Source organism: Engystomops pustulosus, chromosome 4 (assembly GCF_040894005.1).
Source record: "Engystomops pustulosus chromosome 4, aEngPut4.maternal, whole genome shotgun sequence".
Classification (NCBI taxonomy): domain Eukaryota; kingdom Metazoa; phylum Chordata; class Amphibia; order Anura; family Leptodactylidae; genus Engystomops; species Engystomops pustulosus.
Window position 1 is genome coordinate 85315648 of NC_092414.1, and position 25798 is coordinate 85341445.

The 25798-nt window shown below is 36.7% G+C and overlaps 1 protein-coding gene across 1 annotated transcript; it reads right to left on the reverse strand.

The window, feature by feature from the left end:
- Positions 1–5639: 5639 nt before the first annotated feature.
- Positions 5640–15882, reverse strand: LUM (lumican). Its single transcript, XM_072146550.1, has 3 exons — positions 15731–15882; positions 10261–11169; positions 5640–7318 (listed from the first exon to the last, which is right to left on the reverse strand). The coding sequence occupies exons 2-3, from the start codon at positions 11147–11149 to the stop codon at positions 7167–7169; spliced, it is 1041 nt and encodes a 346-aa protein (XP_072002651.1). The 5' UTR covers positions 11150–11169; positions 15731–15882; the 3' UTR covers positions 5640–7166.
- Between the last annotated feature and the right edge of the window lie 9916 nt (positions 15883–25798).

The window sequence follows — 25798 nt, forward strand, 5'->3', positions numbered from 1 at the left end:
TTATAACAGTTTTTTTTTACGGCGTTTATCGTGCGGGTTCAATAATGATTTACTTTTATTCTACGGGTTGTTACGGACGCGGTGATACTATATATGTGGGGTTTGTGTTATGATTTAGACTTTTTTTTGAGTTATATGTCTCTTTATATGTTTTGGGGGTTTGGGGCATTTTTATTGATTTATGACTTTATTTTTTTATTGAATAACTTTTTTTTTTTACTTTTTCACTTTTATACCATGGGACATGAAGAAGCAATCATCTGATTGCTTCTTCATGATAATATTCTGCAATACTCATGTATTGCAGAGTATTATCAGTGTCAGCCTATACACTTGCATAGGCTGGCACTGTGCCAGTAAGATGACGTCACAGACGCCATCTTACTGGCAATTCTTGCAGGTAACTCTGGGGTCCAGATCGGACCCCAGAGTTACTATAGCAACGATCGGCGCACCCCGAAAACGGTTCGGGGGGGCCGATCGTGGGGGAAAGATCCCCCAGATACATGTTAGATGCCGCGGTCGCGCTGACCGCGGCATTTAACGGGTTAAGCACCCGCGATCGGAGACAACTCCGATCGCGGGTGTTACACTGGGGTGCCGGCTATCAGTCACAGCCGGCACCCCGTCTTTCCCGATGCCGGTTCGGCTCAGATCTTGAGCTGAACCGGCATCAGCTCAGCGTCCGATATATCGGACGCTGAGCGCTAAGTCACTGCGCTCAGCGTCCGATATATCGGACGCTGAGCGTTAAGAGGTTAATTACAGTTGTTTTTCTGATTTGCAAATTTCTGACTTTCTGCTTTCTTCTCTTCTTCTCTCCTGGGCTGCCAGTGAACCACATGCCCTTATTTTGACTAACAGCTCTGCCTTGTGTTACATTCATGTCATGTATACCAGAGTAGGACCACCACTGCTATCTCAAAAGTGACATGAGAAGCTAGACATCTTGTTTCCTGCTTTGCATGGTTCTGTTTAAAGCATTCATGGGAGTCTCTGTCAACCATGGCATATTATAGCACTTGGTGAATTTTTCCATTGTCTCTTCACATTTTTTTTTATTATGTACTTTATATATCACTTTATATATTGGGCCATTATGTACTTTATATATCACTTTATATATTGGCCCAACAGTGGTATTTCACTATTTGATTGTTATATGATCAATCTCTCTCGACCTGCCGTTCTTATTATCCACCAACTATTTTTTGACAGTAAGGGCCTTGGGTGTTGTAAGGGGGACCTTTCTGAGGACATTATCTGGTGTTCTAGTTGCTTTTATAGTTGCTTGGGGCATTCATCATCCCTTTTACAATGTTTTTATTTGTCTGGTGTTTATTTTATGAATTGATTAAATAAAGTATTTTCCTTTTGCTACATGACATGTGTTTTTGGAGTGTTTAATACATTCATGTCATATAACCAGAGTGGCATTATCTGAGGTCCTTTAGCATCCTAACATTACTGTACTGTACCCGTACTGTACTGTATGTGTATGATGACATCACAGCAGCCTCCATGGAAGATGGAGAGGAGTAGAAATCCATGGAGTTTGCTGTGATTTTATGTGATCAGATACATGCATGAGGCACATTATGCAAATGTAAAGGGTACAGGACCTTTGAGGACATCACTATAGTCACATGACATGAAATGCTAGTAATGAGGCAAAAGGCATCGAGAGTAGTAGATGGGAGGGGCCGACATCTCTGATTCCAGGTAATATAAGATAAAATAGATTTATGGGGATGTGAAGGAAACAATTTTAGCTAAAAGAAAGGTGTAAGTCAGTTAAAAGGGCTCTATAGGAACCTACCACTAGCTGTATGTGAAAATGTTGGTGACAAGTTCTATTTAAGAGAATTATCTTTTAATTCTGATATATTCTAAATTCTAAACAATCCTGTTTCGTAACCTGCCAAAGAAAATATAATGAATGTATCAAAACCGTTTGATGACATTTAAACAATACCTTGGCAATAGATGCACGTGTGTCTCCTTTCACCAAACTAAAAATAGGTTGGAATAAGATGGGGCACAACGCGCACCCATTACCATTACAGATACTTTGTCAAATAGAAAATAGTTATGGCACAAAACAAATTGTGAGAGTTTCAGAATTGATGAATCATGTTTACAGTTTGAGTTTCCAAACTCCAAAAAATATATCACTCTGTCAGTAGAATGTCATGGGCTATATTAGTGTAGAGTTATTCCACATCTATGATGACTAATAAAGTTCCATTTTCAATCTCCATATCTTTCAATTGCTAAATAAGATGATCAAAGCTCTTACACATAATCCCCCTATGCTGACAATGTTTTTATTGGCACTGACCATATCGAAATGCTGCTGGTACTTTGACTCATCCGGGCGTTCTGGAGATGGAATTCCACAAATGCCTACTACTTTCCAGCATATGTAAAATGGAATTCCACCTATTTGGTACATCACATATGAGGCTGTGGGTGAGCCAACCAAAGTTTCTCTGCAGTGCAGATAGGCAAGCAGCATGGTGTGAAGGTGACAATGCAAACAAATGGCATGCACCAAAATCTGCAGTTCCGGCAGGTCTGTTTAGAGGGGCAGGAACCTTTGCACTACCAAGGACATGAACATGCGTCAATTTAGTTTGTTCCAAAGCTGCTACAAGGTTACTGCTGTTGTTGTACAACATCTTGCTGGGCTTGAGCTGGGCAGCAACCACTCATCTGTCTGCCCCTGAATCCCAGTCCACAGCTTCCGGCCATTTCCCCTTATTTTTGCTAAAAGTGGTGGTGTGGGCACTCCACTGAATGGATGAGTAAGAAGGAGAAGAGGAAGCAGGAGGCAACTGGAGGCAAGGAGTGATCTCTGGCAGTCCTGGATGGAGGCAGAATGTGAGCCAGAGTGAATATTGCTTCAGGACTAGATGCCACTACATTAACCCAGTGGTTAACAGAAAAGTAACATCCCTGCCCGGGCTAACTGGTCCACGCGTCAGTTGTGAGGTGTACCTTGGATTGGCTACTTTGAAAGGGGGTGAGGGGGAGCATTGCGAAATTGATCCTATGAAGGTTGAGGCACTGTCTACCATATAATTGACCAATGCTCAACTTCATGCATCCTATTTGCGCCTATGTGCACTAGAGGAACTTGGACAAGGTAAAAACAGAATATGCCAGCAGCAGCAATACCACAACAACATCCCTGTCCTCTAAATTCCTGTTCTACTCATTTTAAAAGACCTGCAGTACCAAACTACAAAGTGACAGCGTCTTGAAGATATAGGTAGAACTGCAAAGTATTCACTGACAGCGCCTTTGCAGTTCTACCTATATCCTACAGTATTCACTGACAGCACCTTTGATATATACATATTTTTTTGGAACTGTTATATTCCTAATATTCCTAATAAGTCTGGTCTTTCTAAGTATTGCTGTATAATCTTCTAAAAGCAGTAAAAATATTCCTGCACTATAGTACCCTTTCAGTTACTTATTGCAGTTCTCCAGTGTACCCTAAATTGGATTATTTTAGACTTTAGGTAAAAATGACCTAAGCAGTCCAAGTTAAGTAGTGGTGCAAGACAAAAAAAAGTTGAAGTAATAACAGTTTTTGAAAACACAGAAACATCCAATGGCATGATATATAACTTATTCTAAGTAGAAAACTAATATGTGACCAATGGGATTTTTGCAGTGGAGTGATAATGTGTTCTGTTCCTAATCAAAACTTTATCTTTCAGAAATTTGGACTTTAGATCATAGGATCTTTTGTTTTTTGTTTTTTTATTTATTACCAAAAAAGTTTCTAGTTTTCCATCAACAAATACCTTTAAGGTTTATACTTTGGGGACAGGTTGTATCATTGAAAGGCATAATTTTTGTAGCAAACTTGTAACACATTAATTTTACCATTTTCCTTTCTTGTAGTGTTTCTTTCATTTACCTCAATAGCATTCAGCATCTTGTGAGTAAAGTTGAGTGGAGCCATGCTTGTGGAACTCACAAAATTAGTATTGGAAACAACTGTTGGTTATTTTAAGCAAAATGAATGGATTGGTAATTTTCTAAGAAAAAATCTTCAGGCTGAATCTGCACTAAATGTTACTTGAAATCGATGGGAGATCAAAATCTATTTCCAAAAAGTATTTTTTTCTGCCTTTTTGTTTTATTGTGTTCTATAAAATGCTTCTTCTGTGAAAAATAAAAATAAAATATACAAATAACAATAAAATATACAAATAACAAAAAATGTGATAATAAATGTTTTAACTTATATTAAAATCAATATTTGAAATACTAACATAAAAATAGCTTAGCAAAAAAGAAAAAAACTATTTAAAATTGGTTAACCTGTAAGCTTGAGAAGACAGATTTTTATTGTTTATTATCCCCCTTACATATTATACTTTGATATATATTTTTCAGACCAAAGAAAATCTATACATTTTGTGGAAAAAGGACAAAATTGTAACTTTGTTACTTTGTCAAACCTTCAATAATTCTAAAAAAATATGCATTTACATGTTATGAGACTGATTATATTTTTAATGTGCACCTTTTTGGGGTAGTTATAGTTTATAATGTTTTTAAAATAATTTCTCTAGAATTTAATGGACCTTGTTAAAAGTTCATTCAACAGATGCAGCAGAAGATGATACACAGAAGCAACAATACAGATGTGAGCAGAGCCCCAAAGGAAATTGTGGTCAAGCTCAGGGGCTTTTCCTAACATATTGTAGACATTTGTACTTATTAAAATGTTCATTGCTTTGTCTCGACTGAATCTGATTTTGTTCTTTGCTCTAAGTCTGCATCACAGGTAAGGGCTACATTCCCATTTTGCATCCTGATGCCAGTTTTGCAGATTACAAATCCTATTCAGACACACAATCGGTTGTCGAAATTTCAGTTCTCTCTTTTTTTATTCATACCAATTCAGACCCAATGCATAAGTTGTTTTGTGAAAAAAAAACTGTACTCAACAAATATGTATATACTCAACATTATACACAAAAGCTTCTGGCTAGAAATAATAAAGTTACTTTTTGTACTAAACAAACAAAAATCTTTAGTACTTTCCCAGGATATACATAGAAACCTACAAGTGCCATATAGTATACATTTTAATGCTTTTTATTTCGCTATAGAAAACAAGAATTATGAAGCGGCCTAAAACATAAAATGAAGAGGTCCTTTACATGATTAGCAAACAATAAATGTCTATTTACACATTAAGAAAAGATTACTATTGAATCTTGTGTTACATGGTAATACCATTCTTTACTTTTTACAACCTATATTCTAACACCTTTTTTTTATTATAATAAAACCATTATATTTTGCTATTTTTCCGGTGCCCAGATTGAGCAATTAATGTTCTTTATTGAACAATTAAAATTTTCACAACAATTAGCAAAATCACAGTATTGCATTAAAAGATAAATGACTATAAATAGTTGTAAGAGGAGCAGAGCTTACAGGCCCTCCCGGAGCCTAAGAGTTCCCAAACAGTTCCTCTATCACATTTGAGGAGACCAGTACTATAAAAATGGTTGGGCATCCTGTCACAAATTCCACATTGATATCCAGGTGTTTCAAGTAATCTCTCTGCTGTCATATAGTATAAATGAACGGCTTTGTGAAACATAAACATTATAAAAAAGGTTTTATTGCTAACAAATTGAATAGTCCACACCGCAGATTACTTGCCACAATGCACAGTTTCTCTTTAACAGTTATTATAACATCACTTTCTTGGCAAAGAATGAATCAGAAATATATCTAGTCGGTAGGAAAATGACCAGCAACTAATACATGTCATCAATGTTTCTGCACTATATAAAGGGTGGCATTCAAAGTATTAACCTAAAGGACTATGACATCCTTATATGTGAGGAAACGTGCATTGACCTTCTAGCAAAATTATTTAAATTAAAAACTATTTTAAATGGCTAATTTGACATGAATTAATCAATGACGGAGCTTGGTTTGGGGACCGTATCTATATAGTAAGTGCTGAAACATTACACAAACTTTTACTGATGGAAGGCTCTCAATTGCCACACAGCCAGGGCTCATGGCAGACTCCACCCCTGTCTTGAATACATTGGTGTGCTAGAGACATAGTTAGGCTACATTCACACTGACCTGTGCTCGCCGAACCATAGCACGGCGGGCACAAGGCGACGCCAGGGAGCACAGGAGAGGGTGAGCACTGCCCCTCTCCATAGAGAAAAAAGGGAAACGCCGCCGTATTCTGAGAAAAGATAGGACATGTCCTATCTTTTCCTGGGGTACGGAACAGTATGGTGCCGCACTTGTGCTGCACCGCTCGTGTAGAGCGCCGTGCGCCAATTGCCTTCTATGGGGGACGTATATATGCTGTATATATGTCAGCCGTATATATGTTCCCCATACGGCAGCCTGTGAATGCAGCCTTAGAACAATAAAAATCCATTTAGATTTGTAAAAATTTTATAACTACAGCAATACAATTTGTTGTAAATAAGTAGTATCTTTTTGTAAAATGTGCTGCACAACAACATGTTTATCTGCATAGTAATTTTTACAATAATGGTCTAGTGGATCTTGTACCTTTACATTTGGACCTCATGTATAAAATCCAATGTAGATGGTTTCATTCATGAGGACCAGTATAGAATACAATCAATTTGTGAGCAATTGTCTATACTTTAACCTTAAAATATTATCAATATCCTGAATGATCTGTGTTTTCTGCCTTTTTGTGCATTTTATAAGGTGTTCTGATTTTATTACATGTCCGAAGTGTTCACAGATGCTACCTGCGGCATATGTTAGACTACGTTTTGTAACTTGAAAATGTTTTGCGTTTCTTACTAGACCACCATTAATATGCCATATATATATTTACATTAATATTCAGCATTTTCTCCCATCAAGGGTTAGTTTTTAATATTTTTATCTTTTTCCAAGTTTTGCTATACATTTATTAAAATATTGCATTAGCTAAAATTATATTTCTGCCTTATTTCCTAGATCTGTAGACTTGAATCACATGCATTAAACCTGATAAGATTGCTAAGGATTCATCTCTCACTATTTATAGATCTTAATGGATTTCTTTAACCTCAAAAAATTGTAAGAGAGAACGAATCATCAGCTTCGCAACCACCACTTTGACAAATGTTTTCTTCTTATAGCTCAATATCGGAAGCCATACGGAGACAGTTGTGAATTTCCTGAGGGATGTCAGCACGGGTTATATTGTTTCCATCCAAGCGCAGATGTCTAACTCGAGAGTACTCCAGTGGTCCAACAACCTTACAGAAGCTGCTCAGATCGAATTCTGCAACATAAGACATTGCATTAGATTCATAAGGATTCTTATTTAATTCTTAATAGTTGTCTAACAACATTTTAAGAGACTTTAGCTGTTTTGTGCGGTTAATAACTCTTCATAAACATAGACATGTAATGGGCAATGCAAAAAATTGCAAAAAATAACTATACAACTACTTCAGTTTAAAATGTTAATTTTTACATTGTTGTACATTATTGGAAGCATTTACTATGTTATTCCGATCTCCTTGCTAAAATAGTAATATATTATTTGAATAGACTTTTTGGTTATAAGTAGGAATAACCAAAGCAAAAAAAAAAATGTAGGCTTTGTATTGAGGGATCTGAAGAAACCAGAAGAAAACAGAAAGTTGAATCCAAATTTGGTTGCAGCTTCTGTTTCTCATTTCATTAGAGAAGTTGGTAAAAAATTATACATAAGGTAGTAAAAAACGAATATTGCAGAGCAAAAGAAATTATAATTGTATAACAGTATCAAACATCTATTCATGTTTGCTGCATCTTTAGCAATCCTTTCTTGCAACTTTAAGGCTCATCCACACGACTGTTATTTGGGGGGGGGGGCTTTTTCTATAGATAGCAAATGTCTCCATTCACTGTTATGGATTTGTGCACATGGCCGTGGATTCAATGGCCCCATGTATGGGCCAGCTGCATGGGCAGTCTTATTTTATTGTCATCAGCGTGTGAGCAGAGACCACTCACCGATGAAACGAGGGCTGAAAAAAATGGTCCATGGGAAACTACACATCCTATATGCAGGTACCCTAAATCAGTGGTGTAAATGTTACAGGTTTATCCACAGGATAGGGCCTAACCTGCCGATCAGTGGGGGTCTCGGTGCTGAGACCCCGCAGATCGCGAAAAGAGGGGTTCTATCGGGGTACAGGTTTACATATACTTTCATCTGGCTTCTGAACATGGTACTAATATCTGACACATAGAGAGATGAGACAGATCAGACATGAGAGATGATGAGATCCATGAGATGCATATTACACACAATGACATTCTTAGCTCTGCCAAATCTTAGCTACAAACACACACTATCAGTTTTTATGTGCTTCCCTCCCCCTCCCTGGTATAAAGATCTTATGTGTGTAGCTTGTAGCTCTCCTTGCAATGGAATGTGTTGTTTGCCGGCAGGAAGTCAGTGTGTGTGTATTAGTGTAAGCTCGTGCTGGAATGCAGGGGGATGGGCTAGAGGCAGAGAGCAGAGAACACTTTAGCTCCACAGTATCAGACAAGATGTCTGACAACCCTAAAGTCAGAAGATATAAGGTTGGAAACCAGGGGTAACTGAAATTGTGTATACAAGGACTGATTGAGACAGGTTGGAATTATGTCTGTGAAATTCTGTATTTTTGTTAATAACATTGAATTTGAGAATGTTTTATTTTGTTATCCTGAATATATTTAAGAAACTTCTGTTTGTGGAAATACCCCTTCAAGCCATAACCTTTTTTGTGTATACAATACTTTTTCAATACTTTTGCACTCAAATTAGGTAAGCAATGTGCCTAAAAATTGAAATGTTGGCATCCCTTTTTTTACAATGTTTGCTGTGTAGACTACAATTTGTATCTCTTTTATGGCATGGGGACTTTGTGGAAGCGCAGATGCTTTATCTTTTTTATATACATTTTTATAGGGTATGGTATTTTTGGGTGCTGCAGATGAGTAGTAAAAATACATTTTAAAAACTCCATATATTCATGGGGGGGTCACTATTTACTACTGCAATAAGGTTTATTATTGTGACTGTGGGTATCGCAGTACGAGGGCAGTCTTATGTTATAGCTAATGGCATCATTGCAGCTTCTATTTTCATAGCACAATACTATGACACTTCATATGCTATGGAGCCACACAATTTAAATGGATAGTTGTAGAGTCATATTTGTGTTAATGTGGTCATAGAAATTAAGATATTTGGATTTGATACAGGTAGAACACTTTATTTCTACTTGATGGCAATATTGCTAAATTTATGTACCTGAAAAAAAGTTTTATGAACTGGTGCTTGAGGTAAAAGTGTAAAGTTACACATTAATCAACCAAAGAGAAATAAGGACGTGTAGAAATTTACTTTAACTGTTAAAATGTTACGCTTAAGGTCAGAAATGGTTGCCACCTGAAGCAAAGTTTTCACCTTGTCACATAAATAGTTCACCCTTGGGTTAGAAACAGAAAGTAACTGTGTTCACATATTAGTCCTATGATAGAAGCTTGTTGTAACCTGCACAGTCTCTTACCCTAGAAGGAATGCAATATTTAACATTATCTCACTTTTACAATGTAGACAGTATTGTAAATGTCAATTATTTAGAAATAATATATCTTGTGTTCCCATAATAATATATCTTGTGTTTTTTACATACTAACATTGTGGGGATGGGATATTATCTTTTTCTTTTTCATATTGCATTCAAAATAATACCTACCTACACATTATTATCACTACTTACATTAGAAATACAATGGGACCGATGTATCATTTCTTATGAGTAACTTTCCTGGTGCACACCACACAAATTGTGCATTTGGCCCTTTAAACCCACATGTTTATAAAAGTGGGTATGGCAGGACTGGGAATAAGGTTGGACAGGGCAGGGAACTTTTTAGTATTGTCATACAATGGCTGTGCCAATGATTAAGCCTGTCTTACAATGCACCAGTTTTATAACATTGACCCAAATGTATGTTACAATGTTTGAACACTGGCTTTTGTCCATTTTACCATCAAAAAGTACACCAGCAGCAAAACCATTAAGTAACCATGACAATAAACAGGGTAAGAAAAATCTTTTCAGAAGTAAATTGCAAACTGAAATTGTAAATGACAAAGACAATTCTAAATAATAGAAGCAACTTCTTATGCAGTTAAACCTTCACATACATTTGTCTTAATAAGAATTAATAACTCACTTTTGATTTTGTTGACATGCAGGTAGAGGTTTTCCAGGCCTTCATTCACTGCTGGAATCTTTTCAAGTGAATTAAAAGACAGGTCCAGCTCAATAAGGGTTGAAATGTTAAAGGCATTGCCAGGCACCCCAGCATCTTTCAGATCATTGTGGGACAGACGGAGATACTGGAGAGCTTTGAAACCTTGAAAGTATTCGTCTGGAATATTGCCGATCTTATTGTTGTCAAAATAAAGGAAATTGATAGTTGGTGGAAGTCCAATGGGTAGTTTCGTAAGCTGATTATAGCTTAGGTCAAGGTACATGAGGGATTTTAGACCCTTAAATGCACCGGAAATGGAATCTTCTTTCAAAGCATTGTGCTGCAAATGTACAACAGTAAGGTTTTCCAGACCTTCTAAAATGTTGGGAGTAATCTTGGAAATTTTATTGTTGCTTGCATACAAGTCAGTCATTGTCTTTGGCAGTGGTCCCACAAGCTCAGTAAGGTTGTTAAAACTTATATACAATCTCTGCAGCTCTTTCAACTTAGAAAATGCACCTTTCTTTATGTTAGCATTGCTTAAGTGATTATGGTCTAAAATAAGCCATTTCAAATTTGTTACATTTTGGAATGTGTCATCAGCTATACCCTCAATCATGTTGTTCTGAAGATACAAGTACTGAATTCCAGGAGGAATCATTGGGATTTGTTTTAATTTAAGGTTATCGCAATACATAGCAGAAGGATAATTATATGGACAGTTGCATTCTGGTGCACAATTAGGAGAGGAGGGTCCAAACTGTAAGTTGGAGGGGTAGTCATCTGGAACACCATAGTCGTAATCATACTGGGGGTACACACTACCACATATTAGCAATAGAAAGAAAGGAATAATTTGCCGATGCATTGCTGCAATTTATTTTGTACCTGAATAAGGAATAACAAATGGTTAGTTGAATGATTCTATTGAATAAATCATTTTAAGAAAAATGCAATATTTAATACTGTCCTACACACTGGAGCCAATGTATCATTCCTTGTTTTCTGGCAAGCAATACATGAAAAAGTTTCAATTTATGGCATATACCATTGAAATTGGGACATATTGTCCCTTTTTTGTGCTACTGTTTAAAAAAATGGGAACGGTGGAGAACAAGGTGAACAATGGGACGAGGATGCCTTGACCAGACAAATATACTATAACCCGCACTAGAAAATTAGCATTGGCCATGATTGAAATCTATTTCAGCCTGATAGTGCTACATAAGAGGTTGTAACCTCTTAATAATTCTTGCTTTTCATACAATGGCTGTGCTAATTATTAAAGGGAACCTGTTGTCAAAAATTGGCCTAATAAACCACTACTAGAATATTGTCAAGCGGGGTAACACCTTCTAGTTTTTGTTTCTTTCATGGTCTGGTGTGGTGGCATCATCAAGAAAATCAACTTTGAAGTGAGATGTAAATTGGTTGTATAAAACCAAGGAGTAGGAGAGTTTAACACTGAAAGTGGGAAGCCTCCTCCATGACATCATGCATCAGACTTCAAGAGATCTGGTTAGTGATGTCTCTGGATGCAGTACCATCAATTATAGTGAAGGGGATTTTCTGAGGAAAAATTATTTCAGTGTTAAAATCTCCGCCTCCTTGACTTAATACAATTTACATCTCAGTTCAAAGCAGATTTTCTGGATGATGCCACCATACTGGGTCATGAAAGAAACATGATAATGAAGGTTTTCAGCTACTTGACAAAATACTGGTAGTGGTTTATTAGATAAATTTTGCTGACAGGTTCCCTTTAAGACTGGACCCCAAACCATCGGTTCTATAGGTTTGTTCTTATGTTGAACTTGTACAACAGAACAGGTATATTTGGTTAGTGTAAGTCCAAATAAAATTTTGACAACTCGATTTTTAAAATTTTGGGTTGTCCTAGGAACAAATAAATAATGAGTTCAACAGACAAAAGTGTGGAATAGACCTTATTTATATATGAAACGTAACTTTTACTTCCCTACATAACTATTTTTTTTTTTAAATATGAATTATCAACATGTAAATGCTAGACAATCAGCTGAATCACATTCCCAGCTGTAGACCAATCTTTTCTCTGTGGAGACACCTCACAGAAGGATGATGGAAAACATGTTGCACCAACTATAGGCAATAATTAAAACTAGGCCCCATGTGGGAGGTCTTACCGACTCTTGATTCAAAGAATGGTTAGGTGTTGGTCCAATGAGGTCTGCTTGATGCAAATCCGGTCCCCATGTTTTGACCTGGGGTCAGAATCGGTAGCCTTCAAGGTTCACAAGGAGGTGGTGGGGGGAGGGTTGATGGGTACATGTAGGGTGGGTTTAGTAAAGATTAGCGGGTTAAAACACTGTGAAAACCAGCAGAGTATTGTTTATTGAAATCTGTGACTACATTTCAGTGTCCTAATCTGTAAAAATGAACCCTTCATGGTACCAGCTCCCCTGAAGATCCAAACAGTTTCAATGATGTAACATGGGGACTGGATATGGATCAAGCAAACTTCATTAGACAAACACCTAAGCACATCAGGGTTGTGACTGCGTCAAGGCCCTGTAAGCCCCCCCCCCCCCCTTCCTCATGGTGCCTGGTTTTAATTATTGCCTAAAGCTGGGGTAACATGTTTTTCCATCATCCTTCCGTGAGGTGTCTCCACAGAGATGATATTGGTCTGCAGATAGGACTGTGATCCAGCTGGTTGTCTAGCATTTACATTTAGTAAAAGTTATGCTTTATATATAAATTACGTCTATTCCAGACTTTTATTGTTTTTCAGGGGAACAAGTATTAACAATAAAGCTTTATTTACTGCCAGTATACTGCATCACACAGTGAAATACTTCATAGAATTTTTACAAACATTCATGTGGATCTGTTACATTGTAATTGTGTATATAGTTGTGCAATTAATGGGTGCTTACAATGAAGATTATTCAGGTTCCATTAACTCTCATAACATAAATATATAGCCTATTTCATATGCAAGACAAACCTGTTAGAAGTATATAACATTCTCTAATATGCAACAATGCATCTGAAAGATTAAATTTAAAGTGCTCTGTACCCGTAGCAGATTTGAGTAAACATTTGAAGTGATATTTGCTGGTATTTACAGTATAAAAGCTTGCTAAAAATACACTAAGTAAAAGATCATTGTAAAAGTGTCTTCATATTTTTTCTTTTATTCATTTCTTAATGTTGGAGCACTGCAAGAATTCTTAAGTACTTGTTTCCAGATGTGAAAGGCTCAAACTATGAACAGATTAAGGAAATTTAGCCAAACTTCTGCCATAATTAGTATCACAAATCTGGCATGCATGACTTACACCCCATTTGTTAAATGTTCAAGGCATGTTATGCACCTCAGCTGATGGGGGTGGGAAAAAAGGTGGTGTCTTCACTGAAAAGGGGCGTGTTAAAAGTTGGCATTTTTTTGATCCAATAAAAAGGTGGTACAAAGTAGCACAAGGCAGTCTACAGTTTTGGTGGAGTTTTCATACAGCCACTGTTATAGATGTGCAGCATATTAAAGCTGTTTAGTCTAAGAATCTAAATCCCCAATTTGTATGAATCATGATAGATCTAATGACGTTCATTGCAAATAAGATTTAACTGATATATTAATAGTGATATAAAGTAATAAGATAAAAGATGGAGTAGAAGGCTTACTACCTGTAGGTGAGGTATAAACAGATTACAGATGTAGGGAATTATTCTGCAAAAGGAATAATAGAGGTCCTACTATAGTCCTTTTTTCACAAACTCTTTGCATTTATAAGGGTAAACTCTTTCCTTGATGTACTTGATGCTCTAATAAAATAAATCTGCTATAAATGTCAAATAAAGGAAATATTTATTTTGCCAAGTTTTATTTGACTAATTCAAAGCAGAGCACTAAATGTATCACTTTTATCTATCTGTTTTTATTTCTGATTTTATTCAGGTTTTTCATTCCATCATTATGGGGGCTGCCATCTTGCCTGAACTCATGTAACAGCCTTTACTGATAGAAAGGGAATATGCAGCAATAGACTGGAGGCTTCTTGAAAAGCATGGAGAGTTTTCTATGAATGCTCTGCACAGATAGGGGGTGTACATTAACAGTGATACCATCTATTGTCAGTAGAAGAGGCAATAATAGAGTTTTCTATAAAGCTGTTATCTTCTATTGTAATCTTATATGTAATGTAAATGAGGTGACAGAATTAGCAAGTGTCAGTCTATTGTTTAGCCTAGTGACCAGAGTGAAAATTACAGGATATACAGCTTTTTATTAAACATGGAAATGTTTGTCAAAAATCATCTGAAATTCCAGAAAATATATGTAAAAACTTGGTGGAGTAGGTAATTTTCAGGGGACACCTTCACTGTAACTATTATATTTCTGTATGAATTTACTAAATGCACTGCAATATATCATTTATCATAAAGTAATTAGTCTCAGTAATTATCTTGGCAACGAAGGCACTTAATCCTGTAACTTCAGTAGGCATATTTATGGAGAATTTGCACACTCACACATTAAGAGAATTACAGGACTTTCCCTTATACTAATACACCTTTTTACATTCAATAAATTTGATTTTCTAAATAAATCAATAAAATGAAACAAAACAATAAATCATAAATAATAACTAATTCTACACTGCATTTCCTGAACTAAGCCTTAAAATGTAAAATATTTTAATATCTACCATTCAAAAGCCATGGTAGCATGCTAGTAGGTTTACAGCTTTAGTCCATTTAAGTCATTTATTCAATCCTTTCATGTTGTGCAAAAAAAAAAAAAAGCATTACTTGTGTTAAAATAAAATGAATGTTATTCAGAAACACAATGCTATCATTTGACTAATAGCTTTAATCTTTTGCCTATGAAGTGATGGTATAATGCTTTCAATACTTTACTGTTCTTAATCAATGCTTGAGCAAAGTAACAGCAACAATCATTAACTGTAACAAACTATCTCTCAAAGGAAACTTCTAACAATTGGGAAATAATTCATGATGCTTGCTCATTTGAAACATTTAAGATGCATTCCAGAAGAAATACTCTGTAAAATACCTCCTTTTGAACAAAGGAAAGGGAGCACAGAAAAAAGCTACCAAATGGGTATTGCTGTCTTTTTGTATTCAGTGTATATAAAATGTAAAATTAAAATAAAAAAATAATTGAAAAAGAAACAAAATGAGTCCCTAAGTTTAACATAATACTGTAACAAACACATAATTTGTTATATTTATGCCTCTTTAACTTAGATTATAACAAATGAATTGAATATCTAAGGGAAAAAGAAGAAAATGCATTTTCATACAAAATATTAGATGTGCTAAATGCTCTGTACTTTACTGTAAAAGTAGTGCTAAAAGTTAAAAGAAAATAAAGTATTGTTCTTAGGAGTGTTGGCATGACAATGCTATCACAACAATACACTTATTCATGAACATTACCTACCTCTTTCTTTGATGCTGCTCTCTTTAATTCCCCACACAGATTAAAAAAGAGACTGAATCAAGTATCATGTGCTGTAAACAGTGTCAGGAGAGAACTGCCTGCCAGAACCACTGTAATACAGAACTGCAAAAAGAAAAGAGAGGAGAAAAAAAAAACTAGTCACACAGCTCTTATGTCATCATGGTGTGCCTGTGGTGTAGCATGTAATATTATTACTTTCTCAGTAAGTACAGGTGGAAGGCGATCAAAGCACAGCCCATAAGCAAAAACATTGAAAGAAAAGTCAACTCTAAAATCTTTTTTTGATAATTGAATCTGATTAAGCTATAAAATATGAAACCATGAAAGAACATTACCAGAATTTCAACCCCAGAACAGTCAGTTTGTGTTTGATTTGTGTTGACATTTGTGCTTGACTTTACAGTTATATTTTAGATTATTATGACAAGAAATAATCTTTCAACAGTATTATGTGCAATATTACGATCAATCTTGTAGCGTTTGTATAATGACCATTTGCTGTAACAAAGTATTATGAAGCTACATAATAATATGTTATATTCAAAATTATTTGGAATTTATTATTTACCATTTGTATCAATTTCCTACAATATTGTTTGATTACATTTTTCAGGTAGTTTGACAGGTTGTGTTTACTTTGGATTAAGTTATGGCTTACATTACCATTAGAGCCGTGGTACACAACTCGCGGGCTGTAGCCCGCATGAGGACCCCAGAGCCTCAGCTGGCGGCCCCGCCCTGCTGACTGTTTGGCCCGATTTACAGCAAAAATTAAACAAATATGTGTGCAGTAAGCACACAGTGCTTTAGGACCGGTCCCACTTTACAGTGAGGAAGCTCAAGGACATGTCATCATCACATAACCCTCTGGCTTCTCCACTATGCAGCAGCTAGGTAGCAGGACTGATCACAATAAGGGCTGGAAACTCGTCCTGAGGCCAGGGGGAATACTACACTTGGGGGCATAGGGGGGCCAGACCTGAAGTTGTGGGGACTAGACCAGGGGACAGGTGGGGGACAAGACCTGGGAACAGAGGGTGAAACTAGACCTGGGGGCAGTGAAGGGTGGGGGCTAGAGGAATGGAACTAAATCTGGGGCAGGGGGGACACTAGACGTGGGGGCCTAGGTGGAAATAGACCTGGGGCAGGGGGGGAGACTAGCTGGGGACTAGTTATATACTTGTACATAGGGGGCAGTATTATAGTAGTTATATTCTTTAACATAGGAGGAAGTATTATCGTAGTTAAATTCATGTACATAAGGGGCTGTATTTTAGTAGTTAGATTCTTGTACATAGGGGGCAGTATAATAGTAGTTATATTCCTGTACATAGGGGGCAGTATTATAGTAGTTATATTCTTCTACATGGGACAGTATTATGTTAGTTATATTATTGTGCATAGGGGCAGTATTATTGTAGTTACATTATTGTTCAGACAATTTCCATGATCATTATTATGATCTTGTTTGTTCACAGCATTGTAATCTGCTCTGGGGTTATGTTACTTATTGTAAAAATACAGTATTATGCACTAGTGGTTTCCGGGGGGCACTTTGGTTTTTGGCGCATCTAGGGTTTTGGTTAATAGTGCGGCCCCCGAATGGTAGCAGTATGACAATGCAGCCCGAAAAAGGTTGTGCATCTCTACTTAAGAGCTTAACTTTCTACTGGTATTGCAGACTTTCTCGCATTTCCCATTACAAGGATTGTGTACTTGATTTGAGATGGTTATTCTGTTAGATTGTAAAGTCATTAAAGGATGGATAGCTAAAATCCAGTTTATCCAATGAAAATAAATTATATAATCCAGTTAAAAAAATTGCAAATAGCACATATTCTATTTAAAAGCTGTATAATATGGCAAAAGAGGGTGTGCACAAAGGGCATCTGTAGCCCTACAAGAGCCTTAGGGAGAACATACAGTATTTATATTCCATAGAAAGAGACCAGTGACATACATTATAGATGGAGGCCTATTACAGAATCTGTATTAGTGCTTGGCACCTTTAAGTTACACTTTTAGTGTAAAAATAAATAAGTAAATACAATGATAGTTTTCTAATCTGAGTTTTCTAATAACAGCTACAATTCTAAGGAGCTTTAAGTACTCTAGTACTCTAATTTATACAGCTTAGTGGTATGTTGTACATGTGTGCCTCATCTATAAATGTTCTAACTTTTGCCAAAAGTCTGAATTCAATCAGTTCTGTGCTGACTGTAGTGGTTTCCATGGAATCTTTTCAAGAATGTACAACTGTACTTTGATGTGGAGATGATTTCCAGCTCAGATAATGCTTTTGACCCCTTCACTCTTTGTTGGATCCAAGTGCTAAACACCAACAAGTGAAAAATGATCTGTCACATCACCTACTATTTGGGAAGAAGATTTTAGCCCCAAGCAATACCAAGAATTCTAACTGTGCTTTGTAATCAGTAAAGGAGACTGCAAATAGCTGACCAATCAATAGATTATTACAATCATATGCTACATGGTAAAATGGATTGATGCTGTATCTTGTAATGACAAATAGGGTTCTACACATAATACCATCCAACCAAAGGGTGGCCGTCTTTGTAAAAACATGCTATAAAAATCATTGACAAGATTAAAATGTTCTGGGAAAATGTAGAACAGTTTGTGACTTGATCCAGCATTCCACATAATAGAGGCAGCCATTACTTCTACAGCTGCTGTGTGCTATGAGGAATTGGACTGGAGGGTTTCAGGTAGACACTTACAAGCTGATACCTGTTACACTTTCATAGCACATCATATTATTGTTAGACTTTGTAGTAGAAAGCTTTTTAAAATACACAGATGATTAAATATTTTCCAAAGCATTTCATTTTAAGTGGACTTAAGCAAAATCAAATTCCATCCATTGTAGTCATTTGGACATTTAGCTAATGGGCGAACAATTATACCACCAGCAATCTCAAAATCTGCTGTGAACATTTTGAGAATGAACTGTGCGTTGCCACTATAACTATCAGTAAATAATGAGACAACAAGGCAGATTTCCAGAACACTGAATTCTCTTATAGGCTAAGTGATCAAAAGGAAAGAACTACTCACGCAGTTCCAGCTTTTGGTGAAGGATATGTGACTAAGGTCTTGGATATAGTTTTGTTTTCATTTGTTTTTTTTTTTGTGAATGCCAAAATACTATTTCATTATTTTTATTCTGTGTTTCCTTACTATACTTTTACTCTCTGTACTTTCCATACAATAAATATGTTTGTAAAACTCATTTGTAGAAAAACATACAAAATTGATATGCGGAATTTGAGTATGATTTTGAGAGGAGAGAGTAGTAAATCCTGGTGGAATCTATATGTCAGTAAAACCTACCATAAATACTCAAGTATAAGCCAAGTTTTTCAGCATAAAAAATGTGTGAAAAACTCAAACTCGACTTATACTCGAGTAAAAAAAAAAGATTCAAAACTCACCTTACTCCCGGGAGCGGCAGGTCTGTGTGCACGGTTGGTGCACAAGGACCTACCACTCCTGTAAGTAAGAAGGTTGGAAAGGGGAGTTTTGACATTATTTTTTTAAGTGCTAGACATATTGTGGCTCTCAGTATAAGGATGCAGGTGCTGGCTAAATGCAGGCACATGTTCTGTCTATATACAGGGGCAAGTACTGGCTGCAAATGGAGGGTTGGCTGGATGGATATATACTAGGTGTTATATGGATAAATACTCAGGGGGCTGGGGCTGGCTGGCTATATACTGAGGGCTGGTGGGGGCATGGATTGGCTAAACACTGGGGGCATAGGTTGGCTATATACAAGGAGGCATGGGCTGGCAGTTTATATACTGTGGGATGACTGGCTATATACAATGGGGCTGGATGGCTATATGCTAAAGGGCATAGGCTGGCTGACTACATTTTAAGGGACGTGGGCTGGCTATATACTGAGGGTCATGGGCTGACAGGCTATATACTAGGGGCAGGGGGCTTGCTAGCAATATTCTGGGGGCATGGGCTTGCTTATATACTTGGGGGTAGGGGCTGGCTAGCTATATACTTTGGGGCAGGGGACTGGCAGGCTATATACTGCAATGCAGGGGCTGGCTGGCTATATACTGGGGGGTAGGGGATTGCAGGTTATTTACTAGAAAACATGGGCTGGTTATATACTGGGGGAAAGAGGATGACTATATACTGAAAGGCAGTGGCTGGCAGGCTATACAGTGGGTAGGGGGCTGGTAAGCTATATACTAGAGGGCATGGGCTGGCTATATACTAGGGGGCATAGGTTGGCTATATACTATGAGGTTGTCTGGCTGGCTTTATACTGGGATATGGGTTGGCAGGCTACATACTAAGGGGTGTACTTGTTGTATACTGGGGCAGGGGCTGGCTATATACTTTGGGGCAGGGGCCTGGCATACTATATACTGGAGGGCAGGGGATGGCAGGCTATATACTGGAAGGCATCGGCTGGCTATATACTAGGGGCAGGAGGCTTGCTATATATTGGGGCAGGAGCTGACTGGCTTTATACTGGGGGCAGGGGGATGTTAGGCTATTTACTAAAGTGCATGGAATAGCTGGCTATACACTGAGGGGCAGAAGGCTGACTAGCTATATTCTGGGGCAGGAGGCTGACTAGCTATATACTGGGGGAGCATGAACTTGCTATATACTGGGGGACAGGGGCTGGCAGGCTATTTACTCAGGGTCAGCAGGCTGGCTAGCTTTATACTGGGGGCATGGGCTGGCAGGCTACATATTAAAGGGCAGGGGCTGGTTATATACTGAGGCCAGGGGGCTGGCCAGCTATATACTGGGGCACAGGAAGCTAAAAAGCTATATATGGGGGGCATGGGCATGCACCAATGTATTTCCCACCCTAGGCTTATACTTGAGAAAATAGGTTTTCCCAGTTTTATGTGGTAAAATTAGGAACCTCGACTTATATTTGGGTCGGCTTATACTCGAGTATATATGGTAAATTATTTTGAACAAACTCAGGGTAAATACTCATATAAATCTTACATCTCTGTACTGGACTGTAGTAGACAAAAGGGATATTAATCTACTCTGATCCTATATGGCTGATGGTAAGTATCAACAGGTATAATCTTGTCTGAGTAATTGAAAGAGGGAAAAGTCTGAACTAGTAGACTAGCAATACTTTTTAACAGGAGTAAGGCTCATTTCACAAATGGGATTAATTAAAAATCCCATTGACATCAATGTAAATTTTATTTAATTCTTTATGTTTCATTTAGGCAGGTATCCGTTTTAAACTTGCCATAACAGATGACATAAAATTTACATTGATGTCATGATGTTTTTATACATTTTTAAACCTATGTTTAAAGGTAAGCAAAGATAGTAAGGAACAGTAGTGTGAAGTGAAGTGTAATGATTGCACATATTCTGCAAATTGACCCCTTCAGGTCTATTTTGGCCTCAAGGACACCGCCCCTTTTTCAAATCTGCCCTGTGTCACAGTTTTTATAGCTTTGGAACGCTGAAACAAACTAGGGGATTTTGAGATTGTTTTATCGTGACATATTGTGCTTCAAATTAGTTTACAAATTTCGATAGTACCATTTGTGTTTAGTTATGAAAAAATAGGAAATTTGGAAACATTCTCCATTTTTTAAATTATAAATTCTCTACTTTTCATGCAGATAATCATGGCACCTAAATTAATTTATAACTTACATTTCCCAAATGTCTGCTTTACAATGACATATTTTTTAAGCATCAAATCATTTTTCTAGGATGTTATAGGACTTAGAATTTAGGTGGGATTTTTCAAATCCTTTGGAAAATTGCCAAACATGTACTTAGAGGGACCTGTTTAACTTTCAAGTGAGTGTGAGAGGCCTAAATAATAGTAAAAACCCCATAAATTACCACACTATGGAAATTACACCCTCTAACATATGAAAAACCACTTTGAAGAAGTTTGTCAAAATTTTAGGTGTTTATAGAGCTTAAAACAAAATGGAGGTACAATCAAGAAATTTAAATTTTTTGGACAATACATTCATTTTGGCTAAAAAAGTTAAACTTTCAAAATGTATTTAATAACATAAAGCTCCACAAAGTATGATACCCAACTTTTCCTGAGTGTATCGCATATGTGGGGGTAAACTGCTGTATGGGCACACGGCCGGGCATGGAATAGAAAGAATGCCATTCAGAGCAGATTTGCATTGTCACATTCTACAGGCTATAATTTTTTAAAATGTGGATATATTGGGGCTTATTTTTTGCAGGATGAGATGCACTTTTCAGCAATATTGTTTCAGGCATCTCTAGCTAATTGATGAGATTTTATTAACTCTTTCTTTGTGGAGAAAATGGAAATCTTCAATTTTTGTTAGGATTTTTCAACTTTTTCTTATTCTTATGTATTGTAGTACAGTGTAAACTGCATGTATCAAGACCTGAACTCTATTCTGCATTGGTGCGGCATCCTAAAAACGATAAAGGAGAGCTAGGTCACTAACATGCAACAGCTTTGTTATCTCGTCATGAAGGAGTTGAAGCGAGTGAACTCCACATCGAACAGAGTTAAATCAGTCGTGGAAAATAATCGGTGGCTACTAGAGATGAGCCAGCACTAAAATACACAAGTGCTCGTTACTGGAGTCGAACTTTTCCCAATGCTCGAGTGCTCGTTTCGAATAACGAACCCCATATATGGGAGACTCAAGCATTTTTCAAGGGGACCAAGGCTCTGCAATAAAATGTGTCTTTTTACTGAGAAATAAGGAAGTCCTGTTTCTTCGTTTTTTTAATTCAATGGAATATTTGTGGAACTTCAAAAGGAGAATGACCCGTGTTAAATATCTGCAATGTGTTCTTCACACATATTGTTCTTCACATACTATTGTGAAGAACACTTTTCTGCACTAATGTCTTCTCATAAGTTAGCAGATGTATGGAAACATCTGCAACGTGTTCTTCACTGTGTTCACTGTGTTCTTCACTGTGTTCTTTACTGTGTTCTTCACTTAAATGATCCTTAATAATCCTGTGATCACTATGTTCTTCACTGTTCTTCGATGACTGATTTTTTTAACCCCTTACCAACATGTGAAGTAGTATTACAGCACATGCCGCGTACGGGTGCATGGAGAGGGCTCACGGGCTGAGCCCCCTCATTAGCGCATAAGTCTTTGCTGCATATTGCTGTGTTGGGTGTTTTCCCAACAATCGCCGGCAGCGGCTTAAAAAAGATGATGGCGCATTGGCGCCGCCTTCTTGCCAAGGATCGTCGCTCCCTATGATGTCATCACGGAGTGCCGATCTGTCACCTCGTTTTAACCCCTTCATTACAATGTGCTATTCGCACATTGTAATGAATGAGGAGGAAAAACCCAACATATTGCCATACTGTAGTACGCCAGTATATGGTAGGATTGATCAAACAACCTAGGGTTAAAGTACCCTAGGGAGTCTGAAAAATTGTAAAAATAAAAATTAAAAAGGTTAAAAAAAATTTTTAGTAAAAAAAACATAAAAATCTAATCACCCCCCTTTCCCTTGAACTGATATAAATATAAATAAACAGTAAAAATCATAAACACATTAGCTTTTGCCGCGTCCGAAAATGCCTGATCTATCAAAATATAATAACGGTTTTTCATGCATTTAACCTCGTAACAGAAAATAGTGCCCAAAGTAAAAAATGGCACTTTTGTGCCATTTTAAAAAATATAACAAATTCTATAAAAAGTGATCAAAAGGCCGTACTGTCCTAAAAATGATAACATTGAAAACATCATCAAAAGTTGCAAAAAATGACAACACAGTCTGTACACCAAAGTATAAAAAACTTATAAGCGCCAGAAGATGGCAAAATCCCAAAATGTTTTTTGCACAGGAAGTTTTAATTTTTGTAAATGTATGAAAACATTTTAAAACCTATACAAATTTGGTATTCCAGTGATCGTACCGTAAATAATAAAGTAGACATGTCATTTGGGGCGTACAGTGAAATCCGTAAAATCCAAGCCCACAAGAATACAGCATTTTTTTTGCAAAATGTCACTGTATTTGGAATTTCTTTCCTGCTTCCCAGCACACGGCACGGTTATATTACATATATATTACAATATTACATGCCAACATTTTGAAGTGTAATTTGTTACGCAGAAAATAAGCCATAATACAGCTCTGTAAATGGAAATATAAAAAAGCTATAGATATCAATGTGTGGTGCTATCATAACTCCTACCTAGCATGCCTGGTGATATAGGGTTATGTTTGACCTGGATCTTTCTTATCTAGACATAACTTTTGCTAATGATCTTAGACTAAGCTCCTTCAAAGCTGTCATTTCTGTACTACAGTAATTTCTTGCTCTTGCTATTCTGTTGTATTACTATTTAGCATTTTATGCAGAAAGCAAAAACTATCCTCCCTCTAAATGACTTTATGCCTCTCTGCTTCCTATTTTTGTAATCTAACAGAAATAAATCTAATAGCAACACTAACACTAGAGTATGTTGGACCATCTGACACACACATGTTTTAAATCTTCTCCATCGAAAGCCAATTAACCATTACAATAAAAGCTGAGTACTACATCAAAAGGCGGAATTTATTGTCTGTTTAAAAATGTACAGTACTGGCCAGCTAAAATATTTTTATTTCACAGTTCTATGAAAGAGGCTCTGGATTCATAAAATTATGTTAAATACATGTTTTAATATGGAACATTTACTGGTAAAATCAGAGAGGAGATGGAAGTAACTATTTCCTAAAATGTAAAAAGTCATTTGTATTTCTAAGTTTTCATATCATTTATAAATCATGTTGAAGTAAGGGAGGACTGGGGTTGAGATTTCTGACCCTGGGAAGCAGTTCTGCAGGGTCCAAGGCATGAAAAAGTCAGGATTATCAACTTTTTGCCCTTTCGCCCCACATGCACAACTTTCTTTAAACTTACCCTTAAGAAGTGCAAAGGTCAACTTCATTTAGAACATGAGCACAGACAAGATTTCTGTAATAACAGGTAATCCAGAAAACCTACACAGCATTGGAGATGCAACACCCAGACCACCGCTTAGAGTGGTAAAATAAAAGATATCAAATAGGTTACCACCTCTCTAGACCCCATGTCTTGTACATAGGATCAAAGGATAGAAAAGTTTGGTGCATTCATTTCCTGCTAGAAATGAAAACCAGATACAATGGAAACTCATATTTATCAAATAAATTAGATGTACTCTTTAGTTAAGAGATTCAACTAACAGAGTAGAATCATGGAGGCTAGCTCCATTATCCATGCAAATCTTGAGTAGGTCAGTCTCCAGGAACCCCACTAAATCACCTAACACCCCTATTCTTGGGCATAGGTAAAAAGGTGCCCAGTGGTTTGGAGGTAACAATTGTTCCACCATCCTATCTAGAGTTAAGACATTTATTTATAACTCAATTAAAAATGATGTCTCACTAAGGTATTTCATTAGCATGTGAATATCCAATTCTCAGTGATGCCACAAGCTGGGAGGTGGGAGGAAGACACACCATCTTTAAATTATGGAGCCATGCTAAAGTGCATTGTCAATCATCTTGAGAATCCAAGTAACACAGAATGTGTTACTTGGAGTCTCAAGATTAACAATGCACTTTAGCATGGCTCCATAATTTTGAGCCCAATTGAGCCCAATATTGCTCAAAAGAATTCTTAGATGAGCTTCACAGAGCGGATATCTGCTACTAGTCATTAGTAAGGCTATTCGTTTTTTATCCTTTTTATTTTTATTATTGTTTTTGCATGTATCATAAGTATATTGTTTTCTAAACTTTTTATCTGGCAATTGTATGTGTTTTATGTGTGCACGGTACCTTTGTATATTACATTTTTAAAACCTAGGTCTCTGTAGCTTTAAAGAACCTACATAGCTGAAGAGCTATGTAATCGTATAGATAATTGCATGATTGTAAATCAGTAATGGGTTTCTAAATTGTTGAGGTTCTTATATAGTCAGGTGCCAATTTTACTTATTAATATTTTTAATTTAAAGATAAGTGGTAGCAACGAGGAAAGCAAGAAAATTATGT